The sequence below is a fragment of the Panthera tigris genome, chromosome B3 (genome assembly GCF_018350195.1).
Source record: "Panthera tigris isolate Pti1 chromosome B3, P.tigris_Pti1_mat1.1, whole genome shotgun sequence".
Lineage (NCBI taxonomy): Eukaryota > Metazoa > Chordata > Mammalia > Carnivora > Felidae > Panthera > Panthera tigris.
The window spans coordinates 9,260,045-9,274,024 of NC_056665.1; the positions used below are offsets into that span (position 1 = coordinate 9,260,045).

Genomic DNA, 13,980 nt, shown 5'->3' on the forward strand with positions numbered 1-13,980 from the left:
CCCTGATGCATCTGGTCCTCTCTCCTATCACCCAGACTGTACTCACAGTAGACTCTTATGGGGGCCCTCTGCCTCCAGCTCTCCTCCATGGCCCAACACATCTTACTAAAGCACAACTCTCAGTCTGTCATCCCCTAATCAATAATAGATAGATAGATAGATAGATAGATAGATAGATAGATTAGATAATGTGATGGCTGCAATGAAAGCTGGGAGTCTGGGGATGCCAGGTGGGGTCTGGTGTTCCCTGGGTCATACTGTATGGGTGGCAGTGCTTGCTTTGCTGTGCGCCCCTGGGATTGGGGCAGGGGCTCAGGGAGAGGCTGAGTGGGGTCTCCAACCGCCCCTGCCACCACAGCAGCCTCACCATCATCCGTGTGCATGCAGTGGTCCTGGGTAGCATTTCATTTAGGCAAACTCTTATTTCTTAGGAAAAAAAAAAAAAGATATGAAATTCTCTGGAAGTGAAATGAAAGTATGGATTTTAATGCCAATATGTCAGGTTCCTATTACACAATCTTGGGCAAGTCAGTCAACCCCTTTGAGCCCCGATGTTTTCTCTACAGAACAGTTTCTCAGCCTTGCACGATTGCCTTTGGGGGCTGGATATTCTCATTTCCTGGGGAGCAGGAGTGGGGACTGCAGGATGTTGGGTGGCATCCTGGTCTTACTCACTAGATATGGCAACCAAAACGTGCCAAATGTCCCCTCCGGGGCAAAATCGCTCATGTCGAGAATCACTATACAATAGTTAAATATTTGCCTGTCTTGCAAGACTATGTAAAGATTAAATGGGATAATACATGAAAAGGTGCTTTGTAAACTGCTAATATTAGAGTCTGGAGGAAACACCTGACTTACACCTCGACATAAACAAATAATTGTACAGTCGATCCTGAATGTGATGAAGAAGTTACTGTGCACCTTCAGAGCCGGGAGATGTTTACCTTTTTTGTCTATCTCTTTAAATCTCTGTGATACTTTATCTTTGTCAATCCATAGCCAGTCATTTATTATGCCAGGATGATACAAGTTCTAAAGTCTAAAACATTTAGAGCTCAGCAACCTTGGATGTTAACCCCTGATTCCCTAGAATGGAAACTAAATAAGGGTATTCAGTTGGGTCAACTGAACGGGCCAGATATGCTGAATTCAATGATTTATCTATTCCTTTTGCAGAAAAAGCTTCTAGAGGGAAGACAGAGGCTGAAAGCAATTGTGTCTCATTCAGTACTCAGGGGATATGTTAGGAGATGAATTTACATTGCAATAGGCTTTATGCCTTTGTAGGATCAATTCCTGAAATTCCCAGGATTTTCCAAATGGTGGTGATAATAAAGTGAGACGTGATCTTTACGGAGATGTACTAAGATCTAGCATTATGCTCCTACCACATGTACATCACCCTGTTTAAATCTTACTAATTATCCTTGGAGGGTATCGTTTTCCCCACTTTACACATGAAGTGGTTCCAGCACAGTCACTAAGGAACACACCCAGAGGGGCTCTGATTGGAATCCACAGAAGATCAGAGCCAGCTTCGAGACCACTATCCAAACACTATTCTCCACAAGGTCTTATCCTTTCAGAGAATAAGTGGTTTGAGCTTTTAGCAAACACACACCCTTCACACATGACCCTGAGCCTCCTTAAGGAGGCATTCACACTGTTGTCAAAGGAACACCTTGGCTCAAACTTACAGGCAGATAATCAAGCCAGAGGGAAAGCCCTGGATACAGAACTTACATTACTAGGGCTTACATTACTGCAAGAGTACAGGACCACCTGGGTAAAAGACAGCATCCTGTGTGGGTGTAAGAACCAGGATTGGTTCCAATCTCATTACAACAGTATGTGATGTAGCCAACACTTTTGTGCCTAAGAGGAAAAACTCAACGCCACCATCCACAGCTCTGTGCGGTGTGGATGCTTCCAACCCCCCAGCCATCTTGGGAGGGTGGTTCACCATCCTGCCCATACTTCCCACCGTTATAATCTCCACTGGATGCTGAGCCTCCCCATTTAATTAGATTTAGTTGAATTGTTTAATTGAGTCTCTTGGCTCCAAGAGACTTAAAAGTTCCTCAACCAGGTCTCAGTGGTGAATACAACATTTCGGATCTTTCTCTGAGTCAAACAAACTTCACTATGGCCACCTTCCTTATGACCACCACATAGTAAAAACCGAGCACACTTTTCCAACCTCCTGGAGGATGTGTCCACGCATCTTTAAGCCATAATCTCAGACCACAGACTGAATGCTGAGAGCGTCCCGTGAGAAAATTTATTTCAGAGGTTCTCAAACTTGATTCCTTTAAGCCCCAAGGAACATAATGGAAGTATCTCAGAGTCAATCAGGAGCCACCGAAGGGAGTTATACAATAAGTGAGTCACAGGAATAAAAAGTAGAGCATAGGGGAACATAGTCGATAAGACTGTAAAAATGTTGTATGGGGACTACATTTATCGTGGTGAGCACCACATAATATACAGAGTGATGGAATCAGTGCATTGTACACCTGAAACTAATAAAACAGTGGATGTCAACTCTACTTCAATAATAAGCATATAGATAAATAAATAAATAAATAAAGCAAGTAAGCAAGCAAGCCAGGAAAAGAGGGGGTAGCCAGGGACAGATCAGGCTATCATTCTATCATTCGTTGGGGCCTCCCACTTCTGCTTCCATTTTATCTACTTGAGATGTGTCATATCCTCATTATTTTGAAAAGGGTTCTCCTATTAAGGAATCCTCCAAGTACTCATCTTGTGGGGCCCGCCCATTTTTGTAAAGCCAGGCTGAAGTCAAGTGCAACGATGAGGAAGCAATTTAAGAGCACACGGCGATCAGCAGAGTCCAGATTTCTCCAACTCCCACGTGGAAAGTGTGGATCGCCTTTGAAATATGACGATATTCTGCCTCAGAGACGGTCATAACCAAGTTCAAACCCTAGCTCTCTACTTACCTTTTGGGGGATCGTTGGGAAATTCACACACCTCCCTCACTATTCCTTCCTCGTTTGTAAAATGGGCGTGTAAAATGCATGGTAAGTGTCAGAGTTCTGTAATCACCAGTCATGATGGTTATTCCTTGAAGGTACTCTAATAAACAGTAATTCCCTTCCCACATTCGGCCCTGCTTCGTACTTCCTGGAGTGGCGGCAGGAAACAGTTCAAGAAACCCATTATGAAATGGGATGAGGGGTTCGTGTGGAGCGTGGGAAGGCCGACAGGCATTTCCCTTAAGTGGTGCCTTTGGCCTTGGCAGCAAAGGCGAGGAAGATACAGGTTGTCAGAAGGGCATGAGGGAGATGGGGAAAGGTAACTGCAAGATTTGCTGCTGTTCACCAGAGGCAGCCCTCAGAAAAGCTGCTGGGGATGCTCCCCGCCCTCCGTAAGTCCTGCTCAATCATGCTCAACATCACTGGGGATGCAACAAATTCCAGAGGCTTTTCCAACCAAGGGCTCCACTCACCCCGCCTCCTCCCAACTCCCTTAAATAATGGCTGAGCAAATGCCTCTGAGACCATCTTCAGCTAATTTCCTTCAAGACATGCAAGCTGCTAATGCTGGGAAGTACAGATAGTGTGGAATAGCAAATATGGCCAAAATTAGATTAAAATAACCTCCTGATAAACAAATTACTCACTGAAAATAAATATTCCACTGCTGGGGCCAAGATAACTAAAAGAACAGCACCACCACATGGCAAGAAGAGGAACTACACCTGCTGCAGTCTGGCCAGTCCCTGTCCGTCCACACTCAGCTACAGAGTCTGACCAGGGGAGGGGGACAGGGAAGGGGATTAAAGAGAATGTGTGGTATCCTATCAGCTTAAACCTTTAAAATATTTTATGTACTTGTACAAAAGACAAAAATATTTGGCAAAGAGGTCTGAACTTTGAGCCAAGGTGAGGGGGAAAAAACCAACAACCAATGTGCCAAGTTGAATGCAGAATGACATAATGGGAGTCTGTGATTCTTCCTGTCCCAGTTCCCTTCCTCTCCCTCACCCCATCATTCATCAGATTCTCCCCGATGCTCAGTCTCACAGCAAAGACTCTGGCCCCTTGCACAGCCATGCTGGTATGTTGGGCATCTCTTACCAGGTCCCATTCCAATGCTTATATGGGATAGACCATGTACTGCTCTTTTCTCAATTAAATGACAAATGCTCCCAATCACCCCCCCCAAAAAAAAATCCTTCTGATACTTAGAAAGTATTTATGTAGCGTCCTTTCAGCTTTTGATCTTATCTTATTTGGGCTAAATAAGCCTATCCTCACTATTCTCTTCTTGGAATGCACAGGGCTCAGGTCCCAGCATCTAGACACAGGCAGTATGCTCTGCAGCCCACAAGTTGTGTGCGTTACGTAAGCTTCCCAAACCTCAGCTCTTACACCTGTAAAGTGGGGATAACAATGTCTCCTTGACAGGCTAAATGTATATGAAGTGGTTGACATACTAAGAACTCAATAAACTGTAGATATCTGTGGTGTCATTTCAATACAGCAGTGTGACAGATAATAGCTTGTTACTCCGCATTCACACAAAGCTGACTGCAGCAGTCCATCCCAGTGTGAAAAATGCCAAAATCTATCAATATTATTTGAAGCAGGTTTTTGGTTCATCACAGAAATATACTGCCTGCTTCTCCAAAAGATATGTTAGAAGAAGAGACATTGAGTCTAGAATCACATCACAATTTGATTCTTTCTGGGGATGGGAATTGGGCTGGCCTCTTCACTAAAGGCATGCTGAAAATAAATGTATGTGATTTAAATCAAGAAACTGGAATCCTTCCTTAGTCACCATGAATGTATTAGTCTTGGGCACAGCCCAATGTGAAGTATGAGGGACACAGAAGGGACCCCAGCCTTCAAGGAGCTATACCCAATAAGAAAAATCCTTACACACATATGCAAAAATACAGGAATCATTGATTACCGTATGGGTAGTTCTTATAGGTATAAATATAAGATTCTATAAAAGGTTTAATAGGTTTAATCTAATGCTGGGCATTAAATGGGGTTGAGTAGTATTCAGAAAAACTCTGCACAGAGGTATTTGTGCTGAGATATGAAGAAGGAGCCAGGGTCATCCGGACAGGAAACTCCAAAGTCACAGATATCTGGGTGGGTCACTCCCTCTCTCTGGTCCTCAGTTTCCCTGTGTAAAAATAAGGAGATAGGGGAGGGGACAAAGCCAATAGTTTTCTGGGATATAGATGACAACTCTGTATTATAATTCTCAAACTTGCTAGGAGATTAGATCTTAATTATTCCAACCACTAAAAAGAACTGATAATTATGTGACATGATAGAGGTGCAAATTAGTGCTATAATGACAATTACATTACAATATATAAATGTATCAAATCAACATGCATTATATTTACACAATGTTATATGTCAAATATATTTCAGTTTTTTAAAAAGTGTTTATTTTTTTTTCCACTGGGGAGAGAGACAGCACAAGACGGGGAGAGGGGCAGAGGACAGAGAGAATCTTAAGCAGACTCCATCCTCAGTGTGGAGCCCAATACAGGGCTTGATCCCACGACCCTGGGATCACAACTTGAGCCAAAATCAAGGTCAGACACTCAACTGACTGAACTACTCAGGGACCCCTACTTTCAATTTTTTTAAAAGATCAATCATTTTCTAGGTTCTCAGAAGCCCTATATTTTTGTGAGTGTGTCTGTGAAGCCATCTTGGAGGGAAATTAGTGGAAGATAGACAGGGCTCTGAGCTCTCAATCAATCAATTAACCAATCAGTCGACTACCACTGCACTAAACAACCTCAAAGGTCTCTTCCAGCTCTGACAGTGTATGGCCTTCACCTGGAAACAGAAGGGGAAAACACACTATGTGGGCAAATCCCTGTTGAGGCAGGTCAGAGCCTTGAAGTCAAGAGGACAGGCCCCATGGGAACACAGGTTGTACCTGTGAGTCCCGTGAAGGCCGCACTGACCCACTGCTACCTGTGCATCATCACAAGGTCACAGGAATCGCAATGCCAACCATCCTAAAACATAGAGTGTCATTCTCAGAACTCTTCAGAGCTCCTACAATTCCTACAAAAGCCTCAGATGGGTGCACCTCAATAACGGCTCCTACTATGACATTTTGCAGCAAAGCAGGTGTCTGGCATCGTGCCCTCCCATCACTGCATTGCTGAAGACCAGGCCACAGTAGACATCACTGAGAGCATGAGGGTGTCTCCACAGAGTCAGGGCTGTAGGTACTAGAAGGTCCTCCCTGCCTACACACCCACAGCAACAGGCTGATGGGCCTTCCCAGGAGCCGGCCAGCCAGAGCATTAACTAGGAAGACCTAGGACGAGTCTGATCTTCCTGCCAAACCTCCCGTTTGCTCCCTGTATCCCTCCCTCCCTCTTCCTTGTCTTCCTTCCTGTATTAACTTACTTCCCTATTTCCAACACCCTCCCCACGCCCTCACTTCTGAAAACTTCCAGACTCCTCTTAAGTTGCAGAGTAGTCTGAAGTAAAACCATCATCTTATTAAGATTTAAGGTCTCAACCAGAAAGTATTTTGGGTGTTGCCTTGTTGCAGGAATGTGACCTTTAAATCTGGGCAACAAGGTTAATACCGAGGCATTATTAGAAGATTCATCACTGGAGCCAGTACAAATCAGGCAGGTTGCCATCACCACACGTTCATTCAAGTGATGCTTCCAGAGCCACAATTTTTCAAACCTGCATTTATACCTAATGCTCATGGAAGGGGTGTTAAGGAGTGAAAAGAGAGAGAAGCAGGGGTTGGGGTTGGGGCAGACAGTGATAAAAGGAGAAGAGGATGAGGAAAAAAGAAAAAAAAGACAGGGGTGCCTGGGCAGCTCAGTCAGTTAAGTGTCCGACTTCAGCTCAGGTCATGATCTCACTGTTCATGAGTTCAAGCCCCGTGTCAGGCTCTGTGCTGACATCTCAGAGCCTGGAGCCTGATTCATATTCTGTGTCTCCCTCTCTCTCTCTGCCCCTCCCTGGCTCATGCTTTGTCTCTCTTAAAAATAAATAAACATTAAAAAAACAAAGACAGAGATATAGGTACAGGTACAGATGGAGGGAAAGGTGGACTGGAGGCAATCCACAAGATGGAGAGAGACAAAGGACAATATGTTACTTGGGTTTATTAGAGGGAAAAAAATTGCCTGCAGTAGAAGCACTATTTCTTAATCAAAGCTTTGTTAAGTTTTGGTAATGAAAAGCTAAGTGGTTTTGCATAAGTGAAATCATAAAAGGGCAAAACTTTCAGTACAGTGAAATTGAAGAAGGGTTTGCACACATGGGAGTCAAACAGGGGAACAGATGTCATGAAAGGTATGACATTTGGGTTAGACCATTCTAGCCCATGCACACACAAAAAGGACACTTGATGGGCAATGGTTTTTCATTTTTAGCGTCCTATATTGCTGAGGCAGTTGGAATACAGGCCTAGGACTTCCAAGCTTGTTTTGCCTGCTATCCCTCAGGAAGGGAAAGAAACAAGAGATGTCTTCTGGTTCATTTCCCTCTTCCTGCCATCCACCTATCCGACATTGGCTTCTCATGTAGCAGCTACTAGATGGAAGAGAGAGCCAAGGCAGCATAACAAAATTGTCCTATGCGACCCAGGTCCTCTTTCTCTCTTTTGTTGCTAAGGTAGACAGGCTCCAGGTCTCCCAGATCCTTAGTCCTGCTTTCTCGATGCTGGTGGGGATGGTCTCCAGCCCCCTCTAGACCCATTAGGTACAGATAGGACCTTACTAGCCTCAGATTCCCAGGCCCACCCAAGTTTATTTCCACAGAAGCATTGGCTGCCCCAAGGTAGTAGATATGTCCTTCTGGCTTTATTTTAACTGGGGAAGGCACTTCCTTTGTGAAGCAATTACAGAGATACACGACGATACACGACGGTGTCAACTTTTATAGGACCAACAAGCGTAAAGACCAGACTAATCACTAGCTGAAAGGATTATGCCTCTAGGAACCAAAGGCTCACATAAACACTCCCAGATATCAGTGCCATATGGTAAGTTTTAGGCAGAAACTGACTTCCTGAATTTAGGTTCAGCAGACATAGACTCCCCTGGGATCCAAATGGACAGGCATTCCATGTCAGGTTTTAACTATGCATGAAGACAGTACAAAGAAACTAGAGGATTCCATGGCACTAACCTCTCCCACAGAAACCCCAGCCTACTGGAGCAGTACCACCCTTCCCCAGACCCTCCATGCCACTCAATACTTTGGTCAGGCTGGTAGAACAAAGATGGTGACTGTCTGGTGTTGTGTTACTGCACCTCCCCAAATCCATGACAAACTTTGCTACTTAAATACCTTTCCTGCTGAGCCCTTTCCTGCTGAGCTCAAATAGGATCTCAGAATCCTTCCACCTACACATGGAAGTTGGCACTTGTAATGAAACCTATTTGCCCTCCTTGTTCTAAGATCCTCTAAATGCTTAGAACCTGTTCCCTCTCAAGTAATGTCTGCATGCCCATAGCAACTTTCTGCCATTTGTGTTTTTTACCTCTTTTGAGATCATAGCAATGATGCCAGTGCTGGGGAATTTATAAGGTCAGTTATTCAAGAAGAACATTTCTATGAAACACCAATAAAGGTATTTGGGAAGAGGTAGTTTGAAACCTTGAATGGGCTTCAACTCATGGGTTTGGTCAAATATACATCAGTGATGTATATTTGACCCTCAGGGCACATTTGATGGTGTCTAGAGACAATTTTGTTCATTATAACTGGGAATGCTACTGACATCTGGTGAGTCAAGGCGAGGGAGGTGGCTAAACCTCCTGAAATTCACAGAACAGTCCTCAACAACTGAGAGTTATCCAGTCCAGCACGCAGGAGTGCCAATGTTTGGAAACCCCAATACATGTTAAGGTAGAGTTTTAAGTGGTGGAAAGAATGATAGAGACCCTCCCATCCAACTCCCTCATGTTAGAAAGAAGCTAAGACCCAGACAAAAGTCAGTGTGGACAGCTAAGACCCAAACAAAAGTCTGTATGGACAGGTAAGCTGAATTAGGAATAACCCCACACACCCTTCTAATGGGGCAATAAAACCTGTTTTCTATATGGAGAGCATCAGGCTATCAGTTCCCTAACAGTCCATTAGTATAGTTAAATAGAGATTAGAACTACAAGTGTTAAGATCATTGGTTCTGTATGTGGGTTGTTGGGTTCAGGTAGTAGAGGGCAGTGCTGTCATTTTTATATATGTAAATATCATTCATTCATTTCATTCATTCATAGGTATTCATTATTCATTCATTTTAATGTTTAGTCCATAAATTTACTTTGAGCTTTTCGTTGTGCTAATGCAAATAATTCAACAACCTACAAAGATACCCCTTGCCTGCAAAAGTTTGCCATCAGCTGGCAGAGGTGAACACCGGTGATTCCAATACGGAGGAATCATGCGGAGAGGGAGAGCCTCTGGGAACATGGGGGAGGTCTTCCAACCCAGTCTCGGTGGGGAAAGGGAAAGTTTTTTTGGAGGAAAGGTCCGAGCTGAGTTCTGAAGGCAGGGTAGAGGTTAGAAACTTTTTAAGTTGATCCCCTAGCACAGCATGCTCAGTTAGCTAAGGACAGCCAGTGTGCTGAAAACCTGGCTAAAGGTTCCAAGCCCGAATTAGTCAGTATTTTCACTGGCTACTGTTTCCCATGGGTCCGTGCATCATGCCTCATATGGAAATAGTTAATAACGGGCATATGACTGCTTTCAAATTTCTACACATAGCAGTACGTTGTGTATTACCTCTAAGCCAGCAATCTGAGAAATAGGGCTGTGTGTGTGTGTGTGTGTGTGTGTGTGTGTGTGTGTGTGTGTGTGTGTGTTGAAAGGGAGGCCAGCCTTTCTCCACTCTCAGGGCTCTCTCCCCATGAGACATGAAGATCTCTACCACCCAAACTCCGGGGGATATAGGAGAAAGCTACATTCCCAAGGCACAGCATTCACAGGATGGCTTACCCAGCCCCTCTCGGGTCCTTTACTTCCTGCAACCCAGCACTCTTGCTGCACCAAACACCGGGCACTGTCATCAGGAGCGGCAGTGGGGGCGGGTAAATAATGAGAACCCAGATGCCAAACCCGAAGCAAGTTCTGCCTTAACCTGTCCATAACCCACAGGTTATACTCTCCCTCGCCTCCTATCTCAAGGCTTTCTAACCTGTCACTCTTCACTCCCCCAACCTGCACTAAGCACTTTCACTCTCCCTGCAGGACAGAGAGTTGTGAACAGTCCTGTGTATTGTGGCCAGTTACAATCAACCAAATAAATTCAAGCTTTAATTTTTTTTTCCTTCAGTCTACAAATGGAAGTGCTCCATGATGTGGCTCTTTCTCTGTGCGTATAGTTGACAGAGATACATTGTTGGGGACAGGGGGGTGTTTATTTTTATTTATTTATTTATAAGTTTTATTAAAGTTCACCTATTACCCACAGGCCTCGGGCTCCCTATAGAGAAACAAATATCACAATTGAAGCAGCTGGTTTCCAAGGTGCCAAATTAAAATAGATGAAGAGGTAAGGGTGGGGGGGGAATAAAAACATTAGCTAAGACTTCTTTGCTCCCAAGTGCATGGAGTCTTCTATTATATTGCACACATGAAATTGACTCCCAATGTAATTAGACCAGGGCTACTAGGCAAACAAAAAAAAAATCTTCAAATTATTCAGACCCCCAGAGCTATTCTTTTGCAATCAGTCAAGTAACTGAAAAGAGAGCCAAATTTTTAATATAAATTTGTTATTAGAATCTACACTGTCCAAGAAATTCCCAACACCCCACCTGCTCAAAAATACAGAGTCATGAACTGGTATCAGAACCAAATGCAAGAATCCTGCTTCCCACCCAGTGCCATAATCTTTTCTTCTACAGGACAATCCTACTGGAAACTGGACCTCATTTCAACAGTCCTTAAGGGCCACTGGCCCTGTTAGAAGGAGCTGAAGAGTTCCTCAGGTCTGCAGAAGACAACATGCTCCCTTTAGAATAAATTATCTTGACAGCATTATGCACAGGCATGCCCACATGGACAGATATTAACTCTCTCTTTGCAGCCTTGTGTTTGGAATAGCCATAGTATTCTCCATCTCACCCCCCAAAGATCCAGAAATGGCTCTATTGCCTTCCAGGTTGAAAATGAGCCATGGAGATACCAAGAGCACCTTTCACTGAACTCAGAGGGGAAAGAAATAACGACTTTTCAAAAGAGGTGCTTACTGGATTTCAGCAATGCTGCCAGAACTTCGGTGGCGGCCCTGGGGAAAGAGAAAGAAAAGTGGAAAAGTCAATGTTCAATGGTCTTTTTGTCAGCCCATGGATCCCAAAGCCAGCAGGCTCATTGCTGCCACCTAACAGCCCCATTATTCACCGGGGAGCAGGCATTCCATTAATTGCAGCACTGACCATCAAAGAGGCATAAATGCAGAAATTGCTTCAAGCAAAGTGTCTGTTTTGAAAATGGGTCTCAGGAGTCTCCATTGCTGCTGGAAATATCTCCCCCCTCCCCTGTCTTGCCTCCCACCTTCCACCACCTTCCTTACACTATGCTCCCCATATATCTGTTGCTCATCCCCGCCAGAGCTCCAGCCAGTCTCTTGGTTTATACTTGGGAACCCCAGCAACTCTGGAGGATGGGTTGGGAAAGGGCGGGATGTGGAGGCTGAGTGAGTACACCAATGCAGCCAAAACTTCTTGAGCCTGGGTTGGGCTGGTGCGAAAGGAAATCAGTGCTGGAGGGAGTGGGGGAAGTAGAGTAGCCACATTAAGTTCATCAAAGGGGATTAGCAGAGAAGGAAGCATGAAAAGAAAGAATGAGGGTGTTCCAAGCAAAGGACCGAGCCCCATTCTAGATCACAGGCCAGGTCTATAAGGTGACCCTGCATTTCTGATTTGCATGGCACTTTTGTTTTGGGGAGTTCACTGAGGAGGTAATGATCCATTAGATGATAGTTTTATGAGGGACATACTAGAGGTGGGGAAGAGGATTTGAGGTGACAAGGGCTCCAGCCAGAAGTGTAGCATGGACAGAGAATGAAGAAAGATAGGTTGAACGGAAGCTTGGAGCCTTGCTCCTCAAAGCATGGGGCTCCCATTAGCAGCTTTGCATTCCCTGGGAACCAAACAGAAACGTAGACTTTCAAACCCCATCCCTGGCCTGCTGCATCAGAACTTTCATTCCAACAGAGAATTCATAGGCATATGAGTGTTGGAAAATAACTGGTTTAGAGGATAGGTCAGTATGGTTTGGTTACTCTTTGATGTTGAGAAGAAAGTTCAAGGTGACTCCCAGATCCAAACCCTCTAGAAAATATCGAATAGTGTGATAACATAGCAAATAATTATGAACCCAAATAGTGACATTACATGGCAGGAAATACATGCTAAAGTGTCATATTAGTCAAAGAGGTGAGGCTGATTCCTGAGTAACAAGAAAAGATTTCTTTTCAGCTCCTAACTGGGGGATGAACATGTAGTGCAGCGTAAGACACCTTTAGGGCAATGATGGACATAAGGTTTCGGACCACTATAGCCCACTATTCTAAAGAGACCTGATTCGAGTGCACAGGTCATAAGCCATTTGATTGATTTTGATTGATTTTGGATCAAAGGGGTATGGTGTCAAGGTCAGAAACATGAGGTGAAGCTTGTAAACAAAGAATTCACAGGATTTGATGACAGGCTTGTTGTGAAGGGCAAAGTAAAGGCAAAAGTTGGTCATGGCCTGAAGTGTTCAGTTGGGGTAAATGGGAGAACAAAAAAGCCATTACAACAAAAGAGGGAAACTGAGGTGTTTACAGAAGGTAATCATTTCTATTTGGGAAATGCTGAGCTCAGGATGAGGGGCACACAGCTACATGGAACTTTTGAGAATGACGCTAGAAGCATAGATACAGAATTCTAGAGAGATCTGGAGTTGGAGATACATATTCAGGAGTCACTATGGTAACAATGATCATTGGAGCCACAGGAACAGATAATATCTGTGAGGAAATGCAATCAAGAACAGAGTACAGGGTTGGCCCCCAAAGCATCTACACTAAAGGACTCAGAGAATGTGCAATCCAGGAAGTAGGAAGAGAGGCGGCAAGGGGCTCTGTTTTGAAACAAAAAGTTCTCTAGATTTTCTAAGAACAGTTTTTTTTCAAACTGCAAGTTGTGACCCAATAGTTGATTGTAAAATCAATTTCATAGGTTCTGACTAACTTTGTGGATGAAATTGAATCAACTGTAATAGAATAGATTATATCAATATCGTTTCATGTAGCAAAGGTCCACTGTGATCTAGAAACTTTTATTTCAATGCATATACACGCATGTGTGCATACGGGGAATCTGATGTAAATGTTTTCCTTTAAAAATAAAAAGCTTACAAAGATGTTGTTTAATGGATAGGGTCCATAAAAGATCTGAACAAGAACAAACGTCTGGAATCAACTAATGAACTAGTGAGCAAACACAAAGTATTTGATCTCCCAGATGGTTCTGAGATCCAGGCACCAAGCCACTCATGTGAATGTCACCCAGAGGCTCTGTATTTCAGGGTCTATTTTGACAGTAAATATCTGGAATTCGGTCCACTCTCTGAGCATATCTCTCTGCTTCTCTCCTGCTCTCCCAGTGTAACTAAGAATGTAAAACCCATCAGAAATGAGGTAACCACTTTGTCAACCAACGGCTATAAATACAAATAAAGCAAAACTTTAAGCAGCTAAAGTCTAAGTAAGTAAGAAAATATTCACTTCCACTCCAAGAAACCAAATCCACTGCATTGAGACAGTGAACAGGGGCCCCAAAATCAGTGCCTTTGGGGTGCTGAGCTGTTCCCCGCTCCACATGGACATCCAGCACCCATGTTGCTAGTAGTTTCACTGATTCCACAGAAGAGGACTTTTTGAGAGGGCTTATTTTCTCAGAGTTTAAACCCATACCACCATCCCACATTATGTGCACCC

The 13,980-nt window shown here is 43.9% G+C and overlaps 1 protein-coding gene across 3 annotated transcripts in view; it reads right to left on the reverse strand.

Moving 5' to 3' along the window:
• Positions 1–13,980, reverse strand: part of AGBL1 (AGBL carboxypeptidase 1) — a 784,724-nt gene that overhangs the window by 698,930 nt on the left and 71,814 nt on the right. For all 3 annotated transcript variants that reach the window (XM_042988107.1, XM_042988105.1, XM_042988106.1), the window contains one exon: positions 11,246–11,283. In XM_042988107.1, the coding sequence (XP_042844041.1) occupies positions 11,246–11,283 (38 nt within the window). The remainder of the gene's footprint in view (positions 1–11,245; positions 11,284–13,980) is intronic.